This window comes from Acomys minous (assembly GCF_964271855.1).
Source record: "Acomys minous genome assembly, chromosome: 7".
NCBI lineage: Eukaryota > Metazoa > Chordata > Mammalia > Rodentia > Muridae > Acomys > Acomys minous.
In genome coordinates this window covers 49,097,884-49,125,196 of record NC_140488.1, presented here as the reverse complement: position 1 = coordinate 49,125,196, position 27,313 = coordinate 49,097,884, and the positions used below count along the sequence as shown (strand labels likewise).

General features: G+C 42.0%; 2 protein-coding genes across 2 annotated transcripts in view; both read left to right on the top strand.

Annotated features, from left to right (window-relative positions):
• LOC311601164 (G-protein coupled receptor-associated sorting protein 1-like) overlaps positions 1–6,643 on the top strand; it is a 36,749-nt gene extending 30,106 nt beyond the window's left edge. Inside the window, exons 4-9 of the mRNA XM_084788581.1 lie at positions 211–551; positions 1,580–1,644; positions 1,798–1,873; positions 2,270–2,401; positions 3,474–3,519; positions 3,751–6,643. Coding sequence (XP_084644707.1) covers positions 211–551; positions 1,580–1,644; positions 1,798–1,873; positions 2,270–2,401; positions 3,474–3,519; positions 3,751–6,287 — 3,197 coding nt within the window. The 3' untranslated portion in view covers positions 6,288–6,643. The remainder of the gene's footprint in view (positions 1–210; positions 552–1,579; positions 1,645–1,797; positions 1,874–2,269; positions 2,402–3,473; positions 3,520–3,750) is intronic.
• Positions 175–27,313, top strand: part of GPRASP3 (G protein-coupled receptor associated sorting protein family member 3) — a 38,609-nt gene continuing 11,470 nt past the window's right edge. Inside the window, exons 1-10 of the mRNA XM_084790302.1 lie at positions 175–424; positions 1,580–1,644; positions 1,798–1,873; positions 2,035–2,110; positions 2,270–2,345; positions 2,505–2,571; positions 2,731–2,806; positions 3,133–3,209; positions 3,474–3,731; positions 8,103–8,201. The gene's annotated coding sequence lies outside the window, so the exon portion shown is untranslated. The remainder of the gene's footprint in view (positions 425–1,579; positions 1,645–1,797; positions 1,874–2,034; positions 2,111–2,269; positions 2,346–2,504; positions 2,572–2,730; positions 2,807–3,132; positions 3,210–3,473; positions 3,732–8,102; positions 8,202–27,313) is intronic.

The window sequence follows — 27,313 nt, the reverse complement described above, 5'->3', positions numbered from 1 at the left end:
CACACTGTACTGGCGCCAAAAATGTGGCGGTGGTCTCTGGTTAGGATAAACAGGGGTCTGCAGAAGCCCAGTGGCGCAACCCGCCCCTCCCTCCAAGTGGAGTGGGGTTGTCTCTAGCCCCGCCCACTCAGAGTCGGAACTACGGTGGGCCCGGGAGGGGGCGTTGAGCCTAGCGCCATATCCCTCCGCCCCCTTCCCGACACCCTCGAGGCGAGCTCTGTTGCCGCATCCTGCGCAGCCCCTGCCCGTTTGGTGCAGAGGCGTGGGGGCGGGACGCATCTCGAACCTTCTGCTCGCGCGCAAAGCAGCGAGAGCCCAGTGAGAGGAGCAGCGGAGGAGGACAGAGCACAGCCAGGAAAAGACAGAGGACGACGGACTCGGGAGCAGCCCGGAGCCGGGAGACCTGGGCCGCGCGCCTGGCCAGGCAAGTGGGGGTGTGTCGAGGGCTCTGGGCGGTCGCTCGCTGCGGACCACTGCCTGGCCCTGACAGTCCAGTACAGGCCAGCGGGATCGTGGCTGCTTCCTGGAGCGGTGCCCAGAGACCTCAGGCAGTGAGGAGGAGGAGGGAGAGGAGGCGGGAACCCAGGTCGTGTGGCAGACGCAGGGGCTGGCTACAGTGGAGGGGTGTGATGGTCTGGATGCTGGCAGAGCAGATGTCTTGGCAATCTCCTGTCAGGTGTTGGTCTGGGACGTGCAAAGATTATGGATAGGCGCCTGTGGGAGAAATGACTGTAGGGGAGTTGGGATGGGGGAGGGGGCAGCGAGCCTGGAGCCCACTGGTTCCTGTATAGGTCGGGTGTCCAGTTCTGGGGGCTGTAGGTTCATTTGCACTTCAGAATTATGCTGATGTGTGGTGAATCGCCTCAGCTTTTAGAGCTATGATCTGGTTTGGCGGGTGGGCCTGGTACCCTGCGCCCTGGGTGCTGTCACTCCTCACAGGCTCCTGCTTGATGGCAAAGTCTCCTGTCTGCGCGGTAGGTCTGGCGTATTCTGACAGGCCACAGTGAGCATCTGTAGACCAGAGGCTTGAGAAAAGAGGAACAGGAAAATGGCGTGGATTTCTGGAGGTGTGTGGCAGTGGGAGTGGGCACCTGACAGTGAGTGGAGACGCCAAAGGGGTGGGGTGACAGACCAGAACAGGTGAGGTATCTATTGGTGTCTCCTAATCTCATTTCTCACAGCTTTGCAGGTCCTTTTCCCACTTCCCTCCCCCTCCCTCCCGATCCTGGGGTCAGAAAAGGTGGGTTGGGGATGATGACGGAGCCATAAATCCAAGGACCACTTCAGAGCCTGCTTCTAGAATGTACTGCGCCCTTCCCCCATTTTTTGCTGCGCAAGGCAAGGAAATGTGGCCACCTAGTGGTGAATCCTGAGAATTGCAGAAGGGACTAATGAGTATGACATCAAGAGAGGGTGTTACCCCCAGAACCCTGCAGCCAGGCTAAATCAGACAGGAATGTTCCAGCAGTAGGACCCTGAGTGCTGAAGGACGCATGATCCTAGGTGGTGTCGCTCTCAACAAGATCAGCTGCTGCCATCCTTTCCCGATTGTCTTACGTTTTCACCTCTTTGTCCACAGGCCTGCTTTAAGGCTGGTCACTTCTGCAAGAAAGGAAAGAAGGTGTCTCTGGTCCCTGGAGGTTGGTAAGCATCGGTGGCAGAGCAGGAGCCAGCTGCTCAGGAGGCAGATTCTGTAACCAAGAGGGTGCATGACGCCTTACTGTCCCCCCTAAATTTGCCCACACCTGTTGCCATCAATTCCAGATGTCTTGCATTTTCATGTCATTTTGTCCACAGTCCTGCTTTAAGACTGGTCATTTCTGCAGGAAAGGAAAGAAGGCGTCGAGGAGACTGTCTCTGGTCTCTGGAGTTGGTGAGCCTTGGGGCCAGTGCAGGGGCCAGCTACTGAGGAGGCAAATTCAGATTGCTGCAACCCAAGAGGGTGCATGATGCCTTACTGTCCCCCCTACATTTGCCCACAGCTGCTGCCATCAGTTCCTGATGTCTTACATTTTCATGTCGTTTTGTCCACAGTCCTGCTTTAAGACTGGTCATTTCTGAAAGAAAGGAAAGAAGGCGTCCAGGAGACTGTCTCTGATCTCTGGAGTTGGTGAGCCTTGGGGCCAGTGCAGGAGCTAGCTACTCAGAAGGCAGATTCAGATTGCTGTAACCAAGAGGCTGCATAGTGTCTTTACTGTCCTCTAAATTTGCGCACAGCTGTTGCCATCAGTTCCCGATGTCTTAAATTTTCATGTCTTTTTGTCCACAGTCCTGCTTTAAGACTGGTCATTTCTGCAGGAAAGGAAAGAAGGCGTTGAGGAGACTGTCTCTGGTCTCTGGAGTTGGTGAGCATCGGTGGCAGTGCAGGGGCCAGCTACTGAGGCGGCAGATTCAGATTGCTGTAACCAAGAGGCTGCATAGTATCTTTAGTGTCCTCTAAATTTGCCCACAGCTGTTGCCATCAATTCCAGATGTCTTACATTTTCATGTCGTTTTGTCCACAGTCCTGCTTTAAGACTTGTCATTTCTGAAAGAAAGCGTCAAGGAGACTGTCTCTGGTCTCTGGAGTTGGTAAGCCTTGGGGCCAGTGCAGGGGCCAGCTATTGAGGAGGCAAATTCAGATTGCTGCAACCCAAGAGGATGCATGACGCCTTACTGTCCCCTAAATTTGCCCACAGCTCCTCTCATCAATTCCCAATGTCTTACATTTTCATGTCGTTTTGTCCACAGTCCTGCTTTAAGACTGGTCATTTCTGTAAGAAAGGAAAGAAGGCGTCAAGGAGACTGTCTCTGGTCTCTGGAGTTGGTAAGCCTTGGGGCCAGTGCAGGGGCCAGTGCAACATCAGGCTACTGAGGAGGCAAATTCAGATTGCTGTAACCCAGGAGGGTGCATAGTGTCTGTACTGTCCCCTAAATTTGCCCATAGCTACAGCTTCCTTACCTCCTTTCAGAGGTACTGTTTTAGATAGGTGTGAGGTAGACTATGATCCCCCGGCCGAGCCTTGGGTGCTGGAACCAGGGGACAGAACGTTAGACAGACAACAGGCGTGGTGTTGTTGTTGTTGTTTGGGCTCAGGGATCTGTGCCTATCTACCCCACACCGAGTCTCTGTTTTGTTTTCTGCGCTTGTAGGCTTCCTTGCAGTGAGCTGTTGTTCTTAACACCACTTGAACACAGGAAAGAGGGAGAATTGCAGCACATCGCTGAAGGTTGGTATGGGGAAGAGGGTAGAGATTGAGGTCACCCTGGAGTGAGTATTGTGAGATTCAGGGATTCCCCTCTGTCTCCATTCCTGGCGGGTGCACTTCCTACTCAAGCCTGTCCCTGTTTTCCAGCAGGCCAAAGGAACATAGGGATTTTTGTCATGGCTGGCCTGTGCCAGTCAGCAGCATGCACCCGTGTCTCTGTGTAAGTTTCTACAGGAGGCAACAGGACTGTGTCAGGCTGATGGCCCCCTTCTTTTCTCCTCCTAGATCACCTGCGGTGGCTGTTTGCTGGTGCTGGGCCTGCTGCTGACCGGTGCAATCAACAGGTCTGCGGCCACTTAGGAGCTCTCCAGCTTCCTCCAGCTTGGTGTCACCTCTTCTGCACTGTATCTGTGTTACTGACTGGGACTGCTTGGGTAGGAGTCTCACTGGTGCTGGATTGGTGATTGACCCCTGCTCCTCACAAAAGATCAGAGTGTGAAGATACCATACTGTGACAGATCTGTTGTTGAGACTGAGGCTTTGGTAGGCATTATTAATTGAGCCTTCTCTCTAATTTGTACCATGACTGGGGCAGAAGTTGAGACTGGTTCCCAGGCCAAGCCTGATAAGAAACCTCAGGAAGAGGCTGTGGGTGGGACTGAACGAGAAAGTGAAGTCCCTATGGTCGTCAGACCCAAAGTCAGGCCCCAGGCTCCAGCAACAAGTGGTGCCAGGCCCAAAACTGAAAGTAAATCTTCCTCTAAGGCCAGGTCTAAAGCTGAAACCCAGTCGGCGTCTGGAGCCAGACCTAAAACTGAGGCCCAGGCAATGACTGGAGCCAGGCTTAGATCTGAGGCCCAGGTAATGACTGGTGCCAGGCCCAAAACTGATGCCAGGGCAGTAGGTGGTGCTCGCCCTAAGACCGAGGCCAAGCCAATCCCGGGAGCAAGGCCTAAGGATGATGCACAGGCATGGGCCCGGAGTGAGTTTGGAGCTGAGGCAATGCCACGTGCTGAGGGAGCACCCTTCTCTAATGCTGTCACATGGCCATTGCTCAATGCAGGGTCTACATCAGTTACTAAATCTAAGAGTCTATCTATGGATAGAGAACTGGTCAATATGGACAGAGATACCTTTCCTGGCACCCAGGGTCAGCCTGGAATCCAGCCCTGGTTTGGACCAGGAGAGGAGGCCAATATGGGTTCTTGGTGCTATCCTAGGCCCAGAGCCAGGGAGGAGACCTCTAATGAGTCTGGGTTTTGGTCAGCAGATGAAAGCTCTACAATGTCTTCTTTCTGGACTGGAGAGGAGCCAAGTATCAGATCATGGCCCAGGGAAGAGGTGAATACTAGGTCCAGGCACAGGGCTAAACATCAGACTAACAGCAGGGCCAGGCCCAGATCCAAACAAGAACCCTATATTGATTCTTGGTCTGGGTCTGAGGATGAGGCGGGTAACCCATTCTGTTTTTGGGCTGGAGAAAATTCTAATGACTTGTTTAGGCCCAGAAGCAGGGAAGAGGCAAATGTCAGAGCCAGGACCAGGACAAAGAGAGAGGACTATTTTGAGTCTGAAGATGAAGATGAGTTCTATAAGGAGTCCTGGTTTTTGCCTGGAGAAGAGACTAATAGATTCAGGCGCAGAGACAAGGAAGAGTCTAATAATACCGTGAAAAATAGGGACCAAAAAGATGTTAAAAATGATGACAAAGTCCAGCAAGAGTCCAGGTTTGAGGAGGAAGTGATTATTGGGTCCTGGTTCTGGGCAGAACAGGAGACTGGTTTGGAGGCTACAGCTTCGGCAGTCTGTGATTCTGAACCAGAGGCTGAAGAGGGAGCCATTGGCGGATCCTTGTTCTGGACAGAAGAAAAGTCCAGTTTGGGGGCTGTGGCCAGAGATGAGGTCAGGCCTGAGTCTGAAGAAGAGGCCATATTTGGGTCCTGGTTTTGGGACAGAGATGAGGTGTGCTTTGATCCCAATCCCACTCCTGTGTACAGGGCTAAGAACAGGTTCAGAGATCTAGCCGAGGAGGAGATTAATGTAGCATCCAGGCCCCAATCCTGGGATGAGGTTACTGTTGAGTTCAAACCTGCTCCTAGCAGCGGGCTTGGCTTCCCTTCCACAAGACCCTTTATAATTGCTGAAGGGCCTTCTGAAAATGCTGAGGCAAAAGCCAAGAATGCGGAGCTTGGCGCAGAAGGGGAAGAGCAGGGTTCTGTTCAGCCTGGTCTTCCGGAACCCGAGTTCCCATTTCAGTATGATCCCTCTTACCGGTCAGTCCAGGAAATCCGAGCACATCTTAAGGCCAGGGAAAGTGCACAGCCTGAGAGTTGGTCTTGCAGCTGCATCCAGTGTGAGCTTAAAATTGGTTCTGCGGAGTTTGAGGAACTGCTTTTACTAATGGAAAGAATTCGTGATCCGTTTATCCACGAAATAGCTAAGATCGTAATGGGCATGAGAACCGCTTCTCAGTTTACCCGAGATTTCATTCGAGATTCTGGGGTTGTCTCACTCATTGAAACCCTGATGAATTATCCTTCATCCAGAGTTAGGACCAATTTTTTGGAAAACATGGTCCACATGGCTCCACCTTATCCAAATCTAAACATGATTGAGACATTTATTTGTCAGGTGTGTGAGGAAACCCTGGCACATAGTGTGGATTCCCTTGAGCAGCTAACTGGCATAAGGATGCTCAGACACCTCACGATAACCACTGACTACCACATACTGATTGCCAATTATGTGTCCGGCTTTCTGGCCTTATTAACCACAGGCAATGCACGAACAAAGTTTCACGTGCTGAAAATGCTGTTGAACTTGTCTGACAATCCTATGGTGGCAAAGAAACTATTCAGTGCCAAAGCTCTGTCTGTATTTGTGGGTCTCTTTAACATAGAGGAGACAAATGATAATATTCAGATTGTTATTAAAATGTTTCAGAACATCAGTAGCATTGTCAAAAGTGGAGCGATGTCTTTAATGGATGATGATTTCAGTCTTGAGCCGCTTGTTTCTGCATTCCATGAGTTTGAAGAGCTAGCTAAACGCCTGCAAATCCAAATTGATAATCAAAATGATCCCGAGGAGGGACAGTAAAGTGAGTGTGAGTAAGCACCTGCCACTGGTCAGCCTTATGTTCCCAAAGAACCCTAAATAGTGCTTTGGTGTTCACAGTCTGGTTCTGTGTTGTGACTTATATTTTTAATGCTAATGTTAACTTGTCAAACTCTTGTTGTGAGCTGGGTCATTTGTGGATGCCAAAATGAATATCAGAAGTGAAAACCCCATTTGTTGATACTTGTCCTACTGTCCAGATTGTGGTATTTTTTAGTGTTGAGCTCTCAATGAACCAAGTCATATGACTAAGCTATCCTGCTATGTGTTGTTGCAACATGTGGTTCTCTACTTGAGTCTGTGTTTTCAATAAAGTTCGATGTTAAAATTGACATAAATGGCCCTTCTTCGCTTTAAAAATCAGGTGCAGATACAGTATGCACATTCAAAAATAGATGATTAGCATTAGAACAAACACATGCTTACTAGAAAGTCCTATTTTAGGAAGGGAGGTTATTCTGGACTTTTGTAATCAAGAAATGTTTCAGAAAAGTGGGACCTAGATAAAGTAGTCACTGAGCATTCTTGGAAATGAACCACCATGCGTGATAGGAAAATATGTCGCAATATCATGAATAATATGTTGAAATAAGTGAGAGGAGCTCAGAAAGTGATACAGCTGCAAAATTGGGATAAGGTAAGTTTTCAGTAACGGGGTAACTCAAACGGCAGTTAGCAATTCAAAGTGTAGATTTGGCTTCAATATTACCTAAAGGGAAAATGAAAATGAGTCTAATTTCACAATTCTCAACCTATAGGTCACGATCCCATCTGCAAACCTCTATAGCCAAAAATAGCCACATTATAGTTCATAACAGGAGCAAAATTACAGTTGAAGTAGAGATAAAATAATTTTGGGAGTGGGGGTCACCACAGCATGAGGAACTATATTAAAGGGTTGAAACATTAAGAAAGTTGGGAACCATTGTGCCTAATTAAATGGTCTCAGAAGTAATATTTCTTGTTGATAGTTCAAGGAAAGTATTAGGGAAACATCATACAACCATTATGTATAACTATATGGATTAATTAATAAAAATGAAACAACATTATTTATTTATTTGGTTTTTTGAGATAGGGTTTCTTTATATAGCCTTGGCTGTACTGGACTTGCCTTGTAGACCAGGCTGGCCTCAAACTCACAGAGATCCATCTGCCTCTGCCTCCCAAGTGCTGGGATTAAAGGTGTGTGCCGCCACTACCAGCTCAACACAGATTTTTTGTTTGTTTGTTTGTTTGTTTGTTTTTTGAGACAGAGTTTCTTTGTGTAGTCCTGGTTGTCCTGGAACTCACTCCATAGACCAAGCTGGCCTTGAACTCAGAGATCTACCTGCTTCTCTGCCTTCCAAGTGCTGTAATTAAAGGTGTGCTTTACCACCATCTGGTGACATTAGTAATTTTATATATAGAAAACTAGAGAAGAATTTGGTGTCATATTTGAAAAATTAGGTCTTCTTTTACAATCTGTGTATACAGAAAATAAAGCCCTTATTTGGATTAAATATATATAAAATGTTAAATTTAGGCAGACATTGAAGAAATACAAAATTTAGCAAACCATACAAAAGTTAATGTTTCCATTATTGACTCTAGTAGGTGGGCATGTCGAGGGGTATGTTTGTATAAACAATTAGCCTAAAGTGTTAAGAAGTTTAAAGATAAGATGACTTAGAAAGGTTATAAGCGAATGAGGCTTCAGAATCAGACTTACTAAGTTTGCATTAGGCTGTTGGTACAAATAAAATGAAATTTCTCATGTAATTATTACACTCAACAATCATAACATTTCCTTTTTAGGTGGCAACACAGTTCTGCAACTAGACAGTGGTGATGGTTGCAACAACCTTGAGAATTTACTTATGTCACTGAATTGTACACTGTAAATTGATTAAAATGGTAAGTTTTATGTTCTGTGTATTTTGCCACAACAAAAAGCCACAAACTGTAGCCGACCTTCATACAGGAGTACTTCACAAGTCAGGAATGAACTTGATTTGGAGATAGATTACAAATTGTGGGAAATACACTGGGTTTCATTATTTTAAAACAGAAGAAAACTTATTTTCTTTGATCTGAGAATGCTATATATTTCCAAACAGGTAAAGTTTTGACTTGTATTAGTTAATTATGAGCATAGTGAAAGGATTTTACCAACACAATGAGCAACTGCTAAGATCAAGAAGCAGTTAAAGGAGATGTGTGTGTTCCATATATACAAGAGAAAGATATAAGTAAGATATATCAAACTTCTTATAGTGAATTAAATGATAGAATAATATTACAGAATTATATAAAAATACTGGTTACCATCTTGTATGCAACACCTTGGAACATTTAATGTTATCCATACTGCTGGGCAAATCTTGTTCTGTATTTAGTGAGAGTAATATATACAAGCTAATATCAGCCTAAGAAAGGATGAAAAGTAGCTCAGTCAACAGAATGGAATCCAATGGCATGCTAAACTAATATCTATGTGGGGTTTGCCCAAACATTGCAGAATATACCTGGCAGGGCAATATTCTCCCACTTTATTTTAGCATATGAAATTTTGAAATAGGGCAAAGTGGCAATTTAGTTTCCCTTTATAGACCACAAACCTTAAATAGGGATCATCCTTACAGTAGGAACTAGAATTCAGATGTTGTGGTATGGATATATTTCAAGTTTTTCTGTGTATGTGTTCGTATGTTTGAACATTATACAAATTAGGGCTAGAGAATCAATTCATGACCCAGCTCCACAGGAAACCTTTTCCTTCCCTCCCCTCCCCCCTCCCCTCCCCTCCCCAGCCCCCTTTCTTTCATGGCCAAGCTGGGCTGGAAGCTTACGGCTCTCTGTCTTCAGGGTAAGGAGGTCCAGGTTCTTCTGTTATTGAGCTCAACTCCAGAGGCAGAATATTCTGTCCCTCATGCTTCAGGGCTGTTAAAACTGCTCTGGTAGTCAGGCTGGTCTGTTGTGGGGGGGAGTTGTATGATGAGGCTTTTGAATACATAGACAGGCAGAGAGGTATGTCTACTAGCATGGAGAAGGAAAGGAAAGACATACCTGACAATTAGGATAGGTAAAACAAGGGGCAGGAGGGTAAGGTGGTTGAGCTGTGTCCATGCTGTATTAGCTTGAAAACCAATTTTTTAATGTGTCCAGAATGACAGCATTGATTGGTGAATGAAATAATCCCTCAGCCAATTAAAGCTGAGTTTGCTAGTTCAAGGAGCTCAAGTTTGCTAGTCATCACAGGCTGGATTCCTGTGGAGAATAGCAGTTGCTGCTGAAGTGTGTAGGAACTGAGAAATGGCTTCCTTTGGGTAGTAGTTCAGACTCGTTGATAGTGCTTGAAATGTACCAACCTTCCCACTCCTTCGTGCCTTCTGAACACTCTCATTCCATCCCCAGGCTCCCACCCCATGCTATGATATTCTCTGTCTCTGTCTATCTCTGTCTGTCTCTGTCTTTTTGTCTATCTGTGTCTTTTTGTCTGTCTGTCTGTCTGTCTGTCTCTCTCTGTCTGTCTGTCTGTCTGTCTGTCTCTCTCTCTCTCTCTCTCTCTCTCTCTCTCTCTCTCTCTCTCTGTCCCCCCCCCCCTCTCTCTCTCTCTCTCTCTCTCTCTCTCTGTGTGTGTGTGTGTGTGTGTGTGTTCCCCCATTCCATTTGTGTGTTTGGGGGAGACTAGTGAGAAATGATGACCTTACAGATAGAATCGGCTCTAGAAACCCAGTGGGAAAAACAGTGCACAGTCACAGTGGCTATACTGTCACACTGTTTCCCATGACGTGGCCTCTTCTCATTCTCTACTTTCCATTTGATGTCCTTAATGGCAGCATACAGCCACTGGAGGTGTCCCAGGTCAGCTAAAAATTGTGGAGGGGGAAAAAGTGGACATGATATCTGTCTTTTCTTCCAGACTTCCAACTGGCCAGGGAAAAATAGAGAATTTAATGCCACCCAGCAAAATCTAGGGACAATGATAGACGTAAACTGAAAGGAAGAAAATTTAGTTGCTTCTTGCTTTACACATAGAATTTCTCATTGGGATTCTCCAACCTTCTTAATCGCCAAAAAGAGTCCTAGATCTCAGTCCCAGGCAGCAGCTTCCTCCAGTTTAAAAATACATGTTACTATAGAAAGTCCTTAATAGAGAACCTCACAGGTTTTATTCTGCACACTATTTTCTATCTTCCTTGTATTTGGCTTATTGTTTGTTTCGTAGTATGTGTATGTTTCCATCCTATATAGAAGCCACTTGATGCATTTTTGTCTTTTCTTAGTATCACCCCCCCATGTCCACTGAGTACCAAGTAAATGAAAACAACTCACACAACGTGTGCACTTTATTTTTACACCAAGGGGTTTTCCCAGTTCTCTGAAAATACCATTTACATTGCCTACAATTTCATTTCAATACAGCACTGACCAAAGCTAATAAAGGCTACACAGTTTGAGGGCTCAGTGTCTCAAGCCTGCCTCCACTGTCAGATGACAATCCTGAGTAGTGAATGTTTGTGTTATAAACACTTCTCTCTGACTTGGCTACTAACCACAAGCTTCCATAGCCATTTTCATATTCAGGAATATGTTACAAATACTCAAAAGAAGCTATGGAAACCCTTTACTGTTACTAGTTTATAATAAAAATGATAAGGTCTGTGAGTGACAAGGTAGATGAGATGGTACTTGGGGCAGTATCTAGAAGGGAATAATATAAAGAAGGTGTTGTCCCCGAGGAGTTGCATTGCCCTACCATTCTAGTGCATGAATGCATTCACCAGTTGGGAAATTTTCCTATTATTATTATTATTATTATTATTATTATTATTATTATTATTATTATTAATTTATCTTTTGGTTTTTCTTTTTTTTTATCTTTTGGTTTTTTAAGACAGGGGTTCTTTGTGTAGCCTTGGTTGTCCTGGAACTCAGTCTGTAGACCAGGCTGGCCCCGAACTCACAGAAATGTCCCTGCATCTGCCCCCTGAGTGCTGCCCAATTGCAATTAAATAGGGTCCTATAGAAGTTCAGTTCTACAGACTTGATTAATTAAATAACTGACGACTTCTGATTAACTCAATATCCGATTCCCATTACTGTCCCTGGAAACTGGGGGACGTGGCTCAACATTCCAGCTTTCCATATCTTCTTCTGTTGTTTGTTTTTTGTTTTCCTGGTAGCCAGCTCTACCTTAATGCTACCTAGGAAGTTTAGTTATTAGCAGCTTGAATACTCGAGAGATTCCAAGACACTTTTACTCTTAGAGTCTCATGTATTATGGAGCAAGGAACTAAGACCAAATGTTTAAACATGCTCATATCGTATCTGTTACTGGGGAAACTATAAGACTTTACGAGTTCTGTGCCAGGAGCTGAGCTGAAGATCCTGCCTCCTCCTGCCCACCCCCTCTCTCTCTCCAGATAATTGTCCATATTTATGGAGTACACTGTGATAATTCAATACATATATTGAATTATACACACACAGAGAGAGAGAGAAAGAGAGAGAGAGAGAGAGAGAGAGAGAGAGAGAGAGAGAGAGAGAGAGAGAGACTGACTGTGTGTCATGGTGAAATCAGAATAATTAGCATTCCCATCGCCTCAAACATTTGTTGTTATTTCCTACCTTCTGCTCAGCAGAATTCCTGTAACATTAGCTTTGGTTTAGTATTGAGATTTTCCTCTCAAGACTTGCTTTCTCTTGTTTATGTCAGTGGGTTTTTGTTTGTTTGTTTGTTTGTTTGAGACAGGGTTTCTCTGTGTAGGCTTGGCTGCCCTGGGCTCACTTTGTAGGCCAGACTGCCCTTGAACTCACCAAGGTCCACCTGCCTCTGTCTCTGCCTCTCCAAGTGCTGGGGCAGCACTGCACATAGAAGAGTAATAAGATGTCTTTGTTGTGCTTTATGATGTGGACAGTCATGAGAAGGAAAGATCCTGTGATTAGAAGTTTGTAATTTGGGGCTACCTCAAGGTTTAAGGAGGAAAGTGGGAGTGATGTATTGAGTTCAAGTGCAGTGATGGTTAATAATACTTATATAGTGAATCCCCCTCAATATATTTAACTTCATAGTGTTAAGAAGTTTGCTTATTGTACTTGATATACAAGTATAAGAATCTGAGTTCAGATTTCTAGCACCTATATAAAAGGCAGGAAATGGTGACACACACTTGTAAACTCAAGGCTGAGAGCCTGAAACCAGGAGCGCAAGACAGAAGGAACCCCAAGGCTTTCTGGCCAAACAGTTTAGCCAATTGGTGAGTTGCAGGTTTAGTGAGATACCTTGTCTCCAGAAATAAGATGGAGAGCAATAGAAGAGGAGTCCCCACACATGCACATTAAAAATAAATTTAAAAAAATTTATTTTCAAGCCTACATGGAGGTCCCTGGTTCATAAGCATACTGTTACATAGGAAAGGGAGAGTCACTCTTGATTCTATATGGAGTGGACATAAAAAGCTGTCCTATGTGAAATATTTCCAGTCAATTATGAGACTCAGTTTTGGAACCCCTACATTTATAACTTGGCAGTCAGACGTACAGAGGACTCTGAGAATTATGACTGGCATCTCATCTAGTGGTGCTGATTATTTGGTGATATATGGGGTCTGATTCCAACTCTTAAGTGATTGATTAAGAAGAATTGATATAAGAACAATTGTGTCATTGTAGTTTTAAAAGGCACCTCCACATTAATATATGTCAAGCTAACTTCTAATCCTATACTATCTCAGATTAAGTTGCAGTGGAAGAAGAGCCTACCTGTGTAGTATGCATAACAATACAGTATGAGATTTCATGTTGTTCACTTGTAATTTCTAAAGTTATTAATCTTAGCTTTTATCAGCCTAGAAATATTGTTGTCAGTATCATATTAATATTTGTGGAACCTAAAATTGTAGCCTGGCAGGGTATGTCTAGGTCCCAGAGCTACTGCTAAACAAATATTTAACCCATTCATGCCTGTAAAAGTTTCAGTTACATAACAGAAGTGTGTATATACATATGTGCATGTTTTAATAAGGAAAATAATCATGATTTGATCACTCCTTAGATATCTGGAGAGGGCAGGATAATCAGGTTTTTTTAAAGATATCATTAGAATAAAAGTCTCTCATTCACAGAGCCTTCTCCTTTCACCTTTTTTTGGGTAAATATTATAGACTATCTCATGTAATATCAGGACCAGTTTAGATATCACATGAGCTAAAATGTTAATCACCAAAGGATATTTGTCATCTTTCCAATTATGAATGAAAGAGGTGTGTTTTCTTTAAGCACAGGTGAAATGTTATTGCCCACCAGTCCTTGGTCCTGCATCAATTTCAAAAGAATAAGCTCTGTGAGATCTCAGTTATAAAATATCAGCAAATTTTTTAAACAAGATGTTAAGGTTTGTTGGCCTTTCTTAAAGCTCAAGCTTTCTAGTACCACACTTTAATGCTTTTTTCCAAGTAAAAGACAGGACCAAAGATAAATGCTTAAGGGAGTGTTCACCTGTCAGTCCATACTGTACTCCAGCTGCTGTTTCAGTCTTCATGCACTCAATCCACAAGCATCTACCTACTGCTTTCCACCTATACTATGCACCTTCGTACTTTGTGCCCTTCCCATATGCTGTTGCCACGGTCAGTAGTCTTCTTACATTTCCCATGCCTATTCACCATTTAGGCTCAGCTCAAATAGCATGGCCAATTTGAAGATTTTCTGTATGCTCATCTTCATCCCTTGTACCGTGGTAGGAGAAATAATGTCAACATCTTATATAGGCATACAATATTTTGTTTGAGCCTATTATAGCAATTTCTTTCCTTCTTTCTGTTCTGTTCTTCTTTGCAGTGTGGCGAATCAAGCTCGTGGTCTTATGTGTGCTAGGCAGACCTTTAGCCACAGGTGTATAGATGGCACAAGACCCTTATTTTAGCATTTGGAATTTTTTGTCATGATTAGTTAGGAGCTAGTGTTGAGAAACAGATAGCATAGAGAAAGAAGCTTGATTAATGGAAGGTGTGAGTCAAATAAACGTGACTGCAAACCTCAAACATTTCAATACTTTAAATAGGAACGAAGCATTGCTAATGTTAAGATTTATTGGACTTTTTTGTTTTTAATAAACAAGGTCATCTTTAAGATTTTTATCTGTCTTTCAAATTCACAGATGAAATTATACTATTTATTGTGTACAATATGACTTAAAGCATATGTTTATTGTAAAATGATTAGATAACAAATATTATCTCATAGCAGCCTTATTAATAATAGCCAGAACATGGAAACAGCCTAAGTGTCCCTCAGTAGAAGAATGGATAAAGAAACTCTGGTACATATACACTATGGAATACTACTCAGCTATAAAAAAAACAAGGACTTCCCGAAATTTGTGGACAAATGGATTGAGCTAGAAATTATCATAATGAATGAGTTAACACAGAAGCAGAAAGACTCAAATGGTATATACTCACTTGTATCTGGACACTAGCCCAAGGGGCATGTCCCATGAAAGTCTTCACTTACCAAGAAACTGGGACAGAGGGAAGGACATCCTATTGGGACTCTAGATGAGAGAAGCATGGGAGAATAGCAAAGTAGAAGGATCCAGAGGGTCCTAGAAACCTACAAGTAGAACATTAGGATAGGCAGATTTGGGCCCAGGGGTCCCGCTCAAACTAAGACACCAGCCAAGGACAATGCAGGCCGTAAACTTCAAACCCCTACCCAGATCTAGCCAATGGACAGGACATTCTCCACACTTGAGTGGAGAGTGGGATATGACTTTCACACGTACTCTGGTGCCTCATATTTGACCATGTCCCCTGGAGGGGGAGAGCTGGTGGCACTCAGAGGAAGGATAGCAGGCTACCAAGAAGAGACTTGATACCCTATGAGCATATACAGGGGGAGGAGGTCCCCCTCAGTCACAGTCATAGGGGAGGGGAGTAAGGGGAAAATGGGAGGATACAAGGGATGGGATAATGATTGAGATGTAACAAGAATAAATTAATAAAAAAAAGAAAAAACCCCAAATATTATCTCATGTTTCCATTCTGTAGGGAGACTACTTAACACTATTTTGTGTTTCGCAAGACTACAGTGTATCACTAATAACTACAGTCCAGCAGCAATTATGTGTCCACTGACCATTCTATCCCAAAACACCTCTCCGTGCTATTTATCTCCAGCTTCCAGTAAGCACCATTGTGCCTTCTATTACTTTTTTTTTCCTTTTGAAACAGGGTTTTTCTGTGTAGCCCTGACTGTCCTGGAAATTACTTTGTGGACCAGGCTGGCCTCGGACCGACAGAGACTGGCCTGCCGCTGCCTCCTGAGTGCTGAGTTTGAAGGCTTGAGCCATTCTTCTGCTTTACGATATACTTTTTAAAAAATACTTTTTAATTAAAACAATTTTTAACTTTAAATATATTTTGACTATATTCTTTCCCTCCTCCAAGTCCTTCCAGATCTTCTCTTCATCCCTACCCAACCCTTTAAATTACTTCCCCGAAAACAAACTAAAACCCAATACAACAACCAAGAAAACAAAATAAAATATCCACCCCCCAAACCTCACCAAACTAAATAAAAGCACACAAAACACTGGGTTGATAAACTACTCCTAACCATGAGGCCTACCCTGGAGTGGTTGGTATATTCAGTGTCACTCCATTGGAGAAAACTGATTTTCCCTCTCTCAGCAGATATAAGTGACAGTTCATTGTTAGTGTTTACCCTAGCGGCTAGGATTTCATTCATTCACTCATCCCTTTATTCATTTTTAAAATCTATAACAATGAAATATAATAAGGTGAAACAAATACTATCACAATGAAGGTGTACAAAACAAACAAAAGGAAAAGAGCCCAAAAGAAGGCACATGAATCAGAGGCCTGCTTATTTACACACTCAGGAACCCCATAAAATGCTAAACTAGAAGCTGAAATATATGCACAGGGGACCTAGTATGGACCCATGCAGGCCCTGTGCGTGCTGCTTCAGTCTCTGTGAGTTCATATGAGCTCTGCTCATGTTGATTCGGAGGGACTTGTTCTGGTGTCCGCCATCCCCTCTGGCTCTTACATTCTTCCTGCCTCTTTGGGAGGGGTTTCCCTTATTTCTGAGAGGAAGGATTTGGCGGAGACATCCCATTTAGAGCTGTGTGTTCCAAGGTCCCTCTATGCGTAATGTCTGGCTGTGGGTCTGTACGTTTGTTCCCATTTGCTGCAGGAGGAAGCATCTCTGATCATTATCAAGCAAGGCACATTTCTTTTTCTTGTCTTAAGATTGGTATTTTTTGGTTTTGACCTATGTCTCTGGGCTATCTGGTCTCTGGTTCTTGGTCAACCAAGCAGTGTCCAGTATACCTTCTGTCTCTTGGAATGGGCCAATCAAATTAGACATTGGTTGTGGGATAGTCACACAAATCTTGTGCCACCACTGCCCTAGCATATCTCATATCTTACAGGCAGTACACTATTATAGATCAAAGAGTTTGTAGCTGGCTTGGTGTTTACATTTCTTCCTCCTCCTCCTCCTCCTCCTTCTCCTCCTCCTCCAATAATGTGCAGAGTATGTTCCTGTACCAAAGACACTGAGAGTTAGGGGTGAAGATTCTATGGTAGGCACCAGCTTGGGACATCTCCATGTTCAGTGACTTGTGTAGGTGTTGTCTTCAGCAGTAGGGCCTTGTTGTCAATTTGTGAAGAACAGCCAATAGCCTTGACAATAGCTTTGGTTGTTTGGGGATTCCTGTGAGGCCATGGTAGCCAACAATTCAGTTAGATGTAATCCAATCCCAGTACTGGAAGCTTCATTTGGTAACAAGAGATGGCCTGTTGGGACTCCCCCCCCCCCCATTGTTTAGCAATCTTGTTTGGATCACTTTCAGTTCATTGTATTACATTTTCATGTTGCCCCTCAAATGCTTCTTAACCTTTTTTTTAACCTCTCTCTCTCATTGTATTTTCTCCCACAAACCCCTCTACCCTCCATGTCCCCACTTGTTCCTCCTATTCCAGCCTCTACTTCCATCCATATCCATCTATTCTGTTTCTTTTTTTCCTAAAGAGATCTGTTCACTCTCGTTCTTTACTCTCTGCCTATCCTCTGTGGTTCTACGGATAAACATTTCTGAACATGGCCCACCAAATCAACTAAGCAGGGCTCACAGGAGCTCAAAAAGACTGAAGCTGCAATCACGGGGCCTGCATGGGTCTCTGCACCAGGTCGCACATCTGCATAAGTGTTGTGACTGTTAGCTTGGTGTTTCTAAGGGACTCCTAACACTGGGAGCAGGAGCTGTCTCTGACTCCCTTGCCTGCTCTTGGGACTCTTTTCCTATTGGGTTGCCTTGTCCAGCCTTGATATGAGGGCTTTCACCTTGTTTTACTGTATCTTGTTTTGTTGTGTTTCACTGTCTTAGAGGCCTGCTCTTTTCTGAAGAGGAAATGAAGAAAGAATGGGTCTGAGGGAGAGGGGAGATGAGGGGTAGTTGAGAGGAGTGGGGGGAGGGGAAACTGTGGTCAGGATATACTGTATGAGAGAAGAATCTATTTTTAAAGAGTCTGCATATAAATGAGATCATATGGTATTTCTGAGCCTTGTTTATTTACCTTAACATAGTGGATATCAGATTATTTTAAAGTATTATAATGGAATTTTTTATCACTGAATAGTATTCCTTTCTGTTTTTTGGGTTTTTTGTTTGTTTGTTTTTTGTTTTTGTTTTGTTTTGTTTTTGTGACCGGGTCTCTCTGTGTAGCCTTGGCTGTCCTAGACTCACTTTGTAGACCAGGCTGGCCTCGAACTCACAGCGATCTGCCTGCCTCTGCCTCACAAGTGCTGGGATTAAAGGCCTGCGCCACCACTGCCCGGCCATATTTTCCTTATCCATTTGTCCATTGATGGACAGTTACTTTGATTTGTTGTATTGGCTGTTGTAAATAATACTGCTGATAAATAATTAACTTATGAACTTAAATGTATACCAGTAGTGGATTTGTTTGATCACATGGTAGTTAAAAAAAATTTTTTTTGAAGAACCTTTATATTGTTCTCTTTAATGCTCTACTAATTTACCTTCCAACTAACAGTATGTAACGATACCCTTTTCACATAATTAGCAACACTTACTATCTTTTGTCATTTTGATAATAGCCATTCTGACTAGAATCATGATTTTTATCAACTCGACACAAACCTAGATGTATTTGGAGAGAGGACCCTCAATTGAGAAAAGACCTCCATTAGATTGCTTGTATGCAAGCTTGTGGACCATTGTCATAGTTAGTGACTGATGTGATCTTTAATCTATTTTGTTTTGTATATGGCAAGAAATGAGGGTCTTCTTTCATTTTTCTGCATGTAGATATCTGATTTTTCCAATACCCAAATTGAAAAGATTATAATTCTTAAAAAGAAATTTTTATTACATTTTCATTTTGTGTGTGTGCTCATGCATATGCACATGTGCATGCATGTGTGCATGTGTGCGTACGTGCGTGCGTGTGTGTATCTTTGAGTGCATGTGGCCAAAGGACAACTTTCAGGAGTTAGTGGGTCCTGGGGCTCATCAGACTTGGCAACAAGTGTCTTTGCCTGCTGAACCATCTTGCCAGGCCCTGTGTTCTTTCTGTAGTGTGTGTGTGTGTGTGTGTGTGTGTGTGTGTGTGTGTGTGTGTGTGTGTGTGTGTTCTTAGCACCTTTGTAAAAATTCAGTTGGCTGTAGATGCATAAATTTCACTCCAGGCTTTTACATTCATTCTATGTATCCGTTTGATGCCACCATCATGTAATTTTGGTAACTGTAGGTTTAGAGTCAGTTTTACTCAGGTAGTGAGATGTCTTTAACTTTGTTCCTTCTGTGCAATTTGGCTTCGGCAAACAAGTTTTTTTTATTGTTGTTTTTAAACATTTATTTTTATGCATTTTAATTAAAACGTTATTGTAAGACTAAGACCTTTAGAGAGATCTCTAGTCTAGACCCAGAGTCCCCAGAGAGAAATGGAGTCCAGTGTCAATGCAATACACACAGGAATGGTATTGAGCTGATGCACATCGAGGTCTGACCAGCTCTTTCAAGCTGCCGACCTTGAAAAGCAGGCGCAAGTGCTTTTAATATCTTTTGCAAAAGCAGAATTTATCAGGCTAGCTAGGAGGAGTAAGTACATTCCAGGGGTAGGGGTAGTGGAATCTTTTTAGATACAACTGGACCCTCAGCATAGGTTGGCTGGCCTTGAGTCAAGCTGGACCCTACAAGGGGGTCAAATAGCTACAGGACACACATAGTGATTTGATATTGATACCTTGGTTCAATAGCAATACTGCTTCCTGGACCCTCCAGTTATTACATCACTTTGCCCCTTTTCTTTATTCCCTTCAGCCCCTTACAAGTTCCCTCCATCCAATTACTTCCCTAAACCCATGCTTTCAGATTGATAGCCTCTTCTTAACTGATTGTTGTTGTTGTTGTTAGTGTGTGGTTGTGTTTGTGTGTGTGTGTGCATGCCCAAATATATAAATATATCTTGCTGGTTATGTTGTTGTTCATTGCGTGTGTATTATTTCAGAGCTGATCCCTTTTTTTGTTTTTCTAGACAGGGTTTCTCTGTCTAGCCTTAGCTGTCCTGGACTCGCTTTGTAGACCAGGCTGGCCTCGAACTCATAGTGATCTGCCTGACTCTGTCTCCTGAGTGCTGGGATTAAAAGCGTGCGCCACCACCACCACCCAGCTAAGATGACCACTTTTTATTGGGCAAACAATTATGGGCCTCATCCCTGGGAGAGGCTAATTTTCCTTCTCAGTAGTCAACGGGTGCCTGTTGTTCCTTGCCCCAGAATGTGACCCCATGAGATTTTTCCCTTTCTGCCATAGCATGTCTATTGATGTTGCCAGTCTTCAGATCTCGTTCATGCATCCATTTCTGTGAGAGACCTCCTGGTAGTCTGGCTTTAAACTTATTTTATCCCCCTCTTCAATGATGTTTCTTGAACAGTAGATGAAGGAGCTGTGGTGTGTGTGTGTGTGTGTGTGTGTGTGTGTGTGTGTGTGTGTGTGTGTGTGTGTATTGGGGTGGGGCTCCCCAGGTTCTCTATGATGGTCTCTACTTGCTATAAAGAGACGCTTCATTGATGAGGGATGAGAACTGCACTTATTTGGTTTCTGTGGTTTCTCCATGTTGCATGCTCACATCTGGAGATTTGGAGCTAGGAACTGCATTTGGGAGAGAACATGTGACATTTGTCTTTTTGGATCTGAGGTAGTTACTTTATTCAATATAACCATTTCTAGGTCCATCCATTTATACACAAATTTCATTTTTTCTAATAGCTGCATTGTGTTCTATTGTGTGCACATCTTCACCGTCCATTCATGTGTTGAAATACATGTAGGTATACATTGCTTTCACTTCTTAGTTTTTGAGAATACGGTGGCAATGAACATGGCTGAGCAGTTATCTGTGGAGTAATATTTTGAATCCTTTGGACATATGCCAAGGAATGATATAGCTAGGTCATATGGTAGACTTATTTGTAGTTTTTAAAGAATTCTCCGTGCTGATTTCCAGAGTGGCTGCACAAATATGCATTTCCATCAACACTGAGTGTGGGTTCCTCTCTTCAAACAGTCCTGCCAGCATTGTTGTCATTTGTTTTGCTTATCTTATCCATTCTGGTTGGGGTATAATTAAATATCAAAGCTGTTTTAATGTGCATTTCCTTAATTTCTAAAGATAATGAATGCTTTTTGAGGTACTTGTTAGCCATTTTTTATTTCTTTCACTAAGACCTCTCTGAATCCCTCGCTCATTGCTTTTAGTTGGGCATTTATTTCGTTAACTTTTTGAGGATATATATATATTCTGGATATTTCATCCTTGGTCAGATGTATACCTGGAAAGAATTCTTTCCCATTCTGTGGATATCTTCTTCACTCTATTGATTCTTTCCCTAGCCGTATAGAAGCTTTTTAGTTTTATGAGTTTCCCACTGGTCAGTTGTTGGCTTTAACTCCTGGGCAAATGGAATCCTATTCAGAAAGTCTTTTCCTAAATTATTCCTAACTTATCTTATAGGATAATGCCTGCATTTTCTTCTAGCAGTTTTAGCATTTCAGGTTTTGGATTCAGGTCTTTGATTCACTTGGTGGTAATTTTTATGCAAGGTGATAGATACAATCTCATTTCATTCTTCTACATGTGGACATCCATTTTACCAGCACCATTTGTTGAAGATGGTATCTTTTCTCCAGTATTTTTATTGCCTCTTTGTCAAATATCAGACAGCTGTAGATATATGCCTCAGACTTTGCACTTCTGTTCTGTTCCATTGCTCTACGTTTTTGTGTCTGTATCATATTATGTTTATTACTATAGTTCTATAATATATCTTGAAATCTAGAATGGCAATCCTTCTAGTACTGTAATTTTTGTGCAGGATTGTTTTGGCTATCTGTGTCTTTTGTGGTTCAGTATAAATTTCAGGATAGTTTTTTTCTATTTCTGTGAGAAATGAGATGGGGATTATTACCAGGATTGCATGGACTCTGTAAATGATTTTTGTTAGAATGGTCCTTTTTACATTTTCTTCCCTTTCCCTGTTCTACCCTCCTGCTAGTTTTCTTGCCTTTTCCAGTTTCATCTCCACTTTCACATCATATATAAAAATGGCCTCATCCAACACATGGTCACCATTTATAGGCTGAAGTCTCTGTTTCAGCTGCAACTCCTGGTGGCCATTTGATGTTTGGAGCAAACCTGTACTTTGACCTTGGCTCCTGTTGCTATTTGAGGTTAAGGATCACGCTCAGTGCTTCAGCCCAACTCTGGTACACCATTTTATATTAGGGGCTGTGCCAATATTTAGGTCCCAACTCTTCACTGCCATTTGAGGTTTGGCAGCCACCATATGAGGCATGAATATGCCTTCATCCCAGGTAATCCTATGAGGTCACAGGATCAGCCAAGAATCTGACCCAGAACCAGTCTCCATCCAGTGCTTCTTTATTTATATAACACCCAAGATCAATGTAGCATCCTATGGCTCGTCCCTTACTATCCATGCCTCCCCTTCCATATCTTATTATCTTTATATTTGTCAAAGAATACAAGGTATTTTAGTTTACAGTCTCTGAGACTTAACCTCCTAAGGGATGAGATGCTTTTACATTATGTGAGTGCAAGTCTTTACTTCTTTCTTTTCAGTGTACCTTTAAACAAAACTCTCATATATTCCCCCTATGTGTTTTTGTTTATATGATTGTTCCTAAATATGTCCCTTTTCTTTATATCCTATCAAGCAATCTAATACAAATCACTAATTCCATTATGATTTCTTTCTTCTTTGTCTCCATTCATATCCACAATAACTAATATTCTACAAACTATTGATGCACTATATATTACATATATGTACTATATATATAACTACATAGTACATGTATAATATATATTATATATATAAATATATTATTACACACTATTTGGTGTACTATTTGTGTGCTTTTATTTTCCCAAACAATTAAGACTTAATAAAAGACTTATGTTTTGTTTGGTTTTTGAAACAGGGTTTCTCTGTGTAGTCTTGGCCATCCTACACTCACTTTGTAGACCAGGCTGGCCTTGAACTCATAGTGATCTGCCTGCCTCTGCCTCCTGAGTGCTGGGATTACAGGTGTGCCCCACTGCTCTTGGCTAAAAGACTGCTTTGCCATTAACTTATTTTTAATGTTCATGGTGCATTTACTACTGGTCAATGAATATAGTTGCAAACAGTACTGAAGTGACACTTGAGTATTCTGAGGATACAACCTAGTTCCAAGAATAACAGTCTAAAAGGGGAAAATATCACCTCAACCCTACTATAACCTAGTGTCTCCTGAACAGTTCAGACTCTTCCACTAAAGGAGAAAGTGATCTGAATTTAAGCAACAGCAACAAAAGTTTAACTAATGTTCGAATCTCAGAGTTGGCAGATCCTAGTGCAAGACCCCAAGACAATATGTCTCCTCTAAAAACAACTTATCCTATAGTAATAGTTCCAGTGAAAATAATCTAAAGAAAATTCCAGACATTTTAAAAAGACAATAATAAATATGTTCAAACAGCTCAAAGAGGAAGCTAAATATATCCCAAGAGAATATAAACAAACAGAGGGGAAGGGACAATCAGTTAAGGATAGGGATATAAGAGATAGAAATACTGAAGGAAAATTAAACTGGACTGAAGATGGAAATAAAAAATATAATAGGTCAAATATTAGGATCTGGGAGGAGGTGGAAATAAGAAGAAGGGGGTGGTGGATATGATGTAAAAATACTGTACTCATGTATGAAATTTCCAAATAAATAAAAATTAAATCTTCAGTAGAAAACCTAACCAATAAAATGGGTCATATGAGGCACAAAGTTTCACAGGTTGAGGATGCAATAGTGGGGTTGGAATTAGACTCAATCAAAGTCAGAGATATATGAATGAAGTACACAGTATCTTTAGAACAAATTAAAAGGCAAAATTTATTAATTCTTGGCCTAGAAGCAGTATAATTTCAAGTCAAAGAAATATTTTCAATAAAATTAAAGAAGATAATTCCCTAAGTCTAGCAAGATGCCCATACAGATACAAAAGGTGCATAGAACACCAAATAGGCAGGACCAGAAGAAAATGACCATGCCATATCATAGCTTTAAAAAACCCTACATATACAGAACAAAGCAAATGTATTGAAAGCTGCAAGAGAAAAGGCCCAAGTAACATATAAAAACAGGCCTGTGATAATAAGTGCTGGCTTTTCAATGGAAACATTAAACGTCAGAAGGCTTTGGAAAGATGTATTTTAACTTCTGAAAGACCAGAACTGCTGATTTGGCTCTTTATACCTAGCAAAACTATCTACTGTAATTGAAGGAGAAAAAAGTTCTGTAAAAATGCATGCTAATGGATTTTATGACCAGAAAGCCAGCCCTGTAGAGGATCCTCAGAAGAATATTTCAGAGAAGCAAGAAAACAGATTTGAATAGTGGTTACACAAAAGAGGACTGGGTGGAGAGATGGCTTATCAGTTAATAGTGCATAGTTGTTCTTACAAAGGACTGGAGTTTAGTTCCCATTACTCGTATCAGGCAGCTCACACCTACCTTTAATTCCAGATCCTGGGGATCCTAGGTAGTCTCTGACTTTTGAGGGCACTGTATTCGTATGCACAAAACCACACAGCAGCATAAATATACACATAATAAATATTTTTTTAAAGAGGACTATGAAAATATCCCAAACTACAAAACCAACAAAGTGACAGGAACCAATATATACCTGTCAATAATGATTGTGCAAATTAGTAGTCCCAACTCTTCCTATCAAAAGAGCACTACCAAATTGTATTACAAAACAAGATCTTTCCTTTTGATGTCTGTTCCTCTAGCACTTAAAATATTTCCACTTCCTCTTCTGAGATTTTGCCTGAGCCCCAAGTCAGGGGTTATACTGTAGATTATCAACTGAGGTTAAATACTCCATGGTCATTTGTTTTCTGCATTTTGACCAGTTTTGGATTTCTTTAATAACTCCATCTGCTGTTAAAATGAAGCTTTTTTTCTTATGAGAGATGAAACCTACACTTAGTGTGGGCATAAGGATAAGTATTTAGAATGCAGTTGGGAATTACACTGACTTAGGAGTTATCCTAAGGAAATACAAATACAGTTTATTAAATAAATACTTCTTTGGTGTTTCCCTTACTATTAAGCAGATACAATCACTTTTCTCTCATGTTCCTAGAGAGTGTGGGCATACTTTTGGTGTAGCACATACTATTTAATACTGTTGTTTGCTTAAATGTGTTGGTTTCTCTCAGGAGCCTAAGAGCTTCCAGAAGGTAGGGGACTGGACTGGTTCTAATTTAGCTAGTGTGTGATATGGAAGGGTCCATTAAACTTCTTTTATTTGAAATACAAAAAGAAATTATGCTGGGTTAGAAAAGTGCTCATAGTAGGTTCTCCTCTTGGCTCCATGACCTCATCAGGGACAGGTTTATAGTACCAGGCATAAGGTACTTCCTTGAGCAGGCAGTATTAAGTCCAATTAGAAAGATGTTGGTGTATGTTCCACTATTGAGGGCTGGAGAGATGGCTCAGCCATTAAAGGCTAGGCTCACAAGCAAAAAATATATGTTCCACTGTTGCACACTTGAGGACATCTTGCCCTGCCAGTCATTGTTGTTCCTAGACTTTATAACTAGGTAGGACTGTTGAATGTTTTCCCTCACTGGCATTGGCAGCTTGCATAGCATCTTTGGATAACTTATGAGAGTTAGTCCTCAGGAAGGAAGCTTCCAGGTCAGATCTAATGCATTTCTTCCAATTCCTGTGTTTGAAGTGTATGGGGCCTTGCCTTCAGGTTCAGAGAAGTACCCAAGGGCAATTGCAATAACATATATTCTTTGGAAATCTCATGTACTCCCATGACTAACAACTCTTGAAGAGAAGTTTTCCATGCTTAGCAGTGAGGTCTTTGTTAGATGGTCTAAGGTTTTGGGGGGAGCCTTATCACTCCAACTGTCATAATTTCATGCGAGCTATGTGTGTGCATGCTTACATATTGCATATATATATGTATATATATATATTGAATAAACGTGGCATTTTCAAACATCCTTAGTGTAATAACACTATTTCTATTTCCCCTCCCTCTTTATTGCCTTCCCTCCCCCTTCCCAGTTAAAGCCCCCCTCATTTTCCCCATTTAACCATTCAGAATACCTGTGTCCTCCCATCCCCCTCTCTAGAGCACCCCTCCCCATGGTCCATTTTCAGTTTCCTGGTTTCTGAAGGTAGTCTACACTGTATATTCATGTCTAAAGATGTTGAGCTAGATACTAAGATTGGTACCTAGTCCATTTGTTATCAGAGAGGCTTCACCCAGCGACTGATGGAGACAGGTACAGAGACTCACAGTCAAACATTAAGCAGAGCTGGGGAAATTGTGTGGAAGATGGGGAAGAAGGATTGTAGGAGCCAGAGGGGTCAAGGACACCACAATAAAACCCACAGAATCAATTAAACTAGGATCATAGGGGTTCACAGAAACTAAACTGACAACCAGGAAGTCTGCATGGGTCTGACCTAGGCCCTCTGCATATATGTTACAGTTATGAAACTTGCTCTTCTTGTGGGACACGGGCTGTCTCTGACTCTTTTGCCTGCTTTTGGGATCCTTTTACTCCTGCTGGGTTGCTTAGTCTTACTGCAACTTGCCACGTTTGGTTGATATCCCTGGGACATGTGCCCTTTTCTGGATAGAAATGGAGTGTGGATATTGGACAAAGGGGAGGTCGGGGAGGGACTTGGAGGAGAAGAGGGAGGGAAACTGTGGTTGGGATGTAACTAGTGATGATGATGATGATGATACAGCAAATCTAGGATCCATAAATAAGAGACAACATTCAGTGTTTATCTTTGAGTAATCTCACTCTATTTAATATTTTATAGTTCCATCTACTTACCTATTAATTATATTATTTCATTTTTCTTTACAATTGAATAGAGTTTCATTGTGTGTATGTGCCATATTTTCTACTTCTAGAAGTTTCAGTGTTTCTGGCTTCACATTGGAGTCTTTAGGACATTTTTACTTAATTTTTGTGCAGGCTGAAAAATATGGTTCTATTTTAATTCTTCTACTTGTGGACATCCAGTGTCCCTAGTACTGTTTGTTGAACATACTGTATTTCCTCCAGTGTGTATTGCTGGTATCTCTGTCAAATATCAGAGGGCTGTAGTTACATATGGTTATGTTTGCGACTTTTACTCTGTTCCATTGATCTATATCTATGTTTTGTGCCATCACAAGCCTATTCTTATTGCTTTAGCTCTGTGACCGATCTTGAAATCTAGTATGGTAATTCCTCCAGCATTGTTCTTTTGAGTGATGGCTGCTTTGACTACTGAAGGTCTTTTGCAGTTCTATATGAGTTTCAGGATTTTTTTTCTATTTCAATGAAGAATACTGTGGCGATTTTGATTGTGGTTGCATATA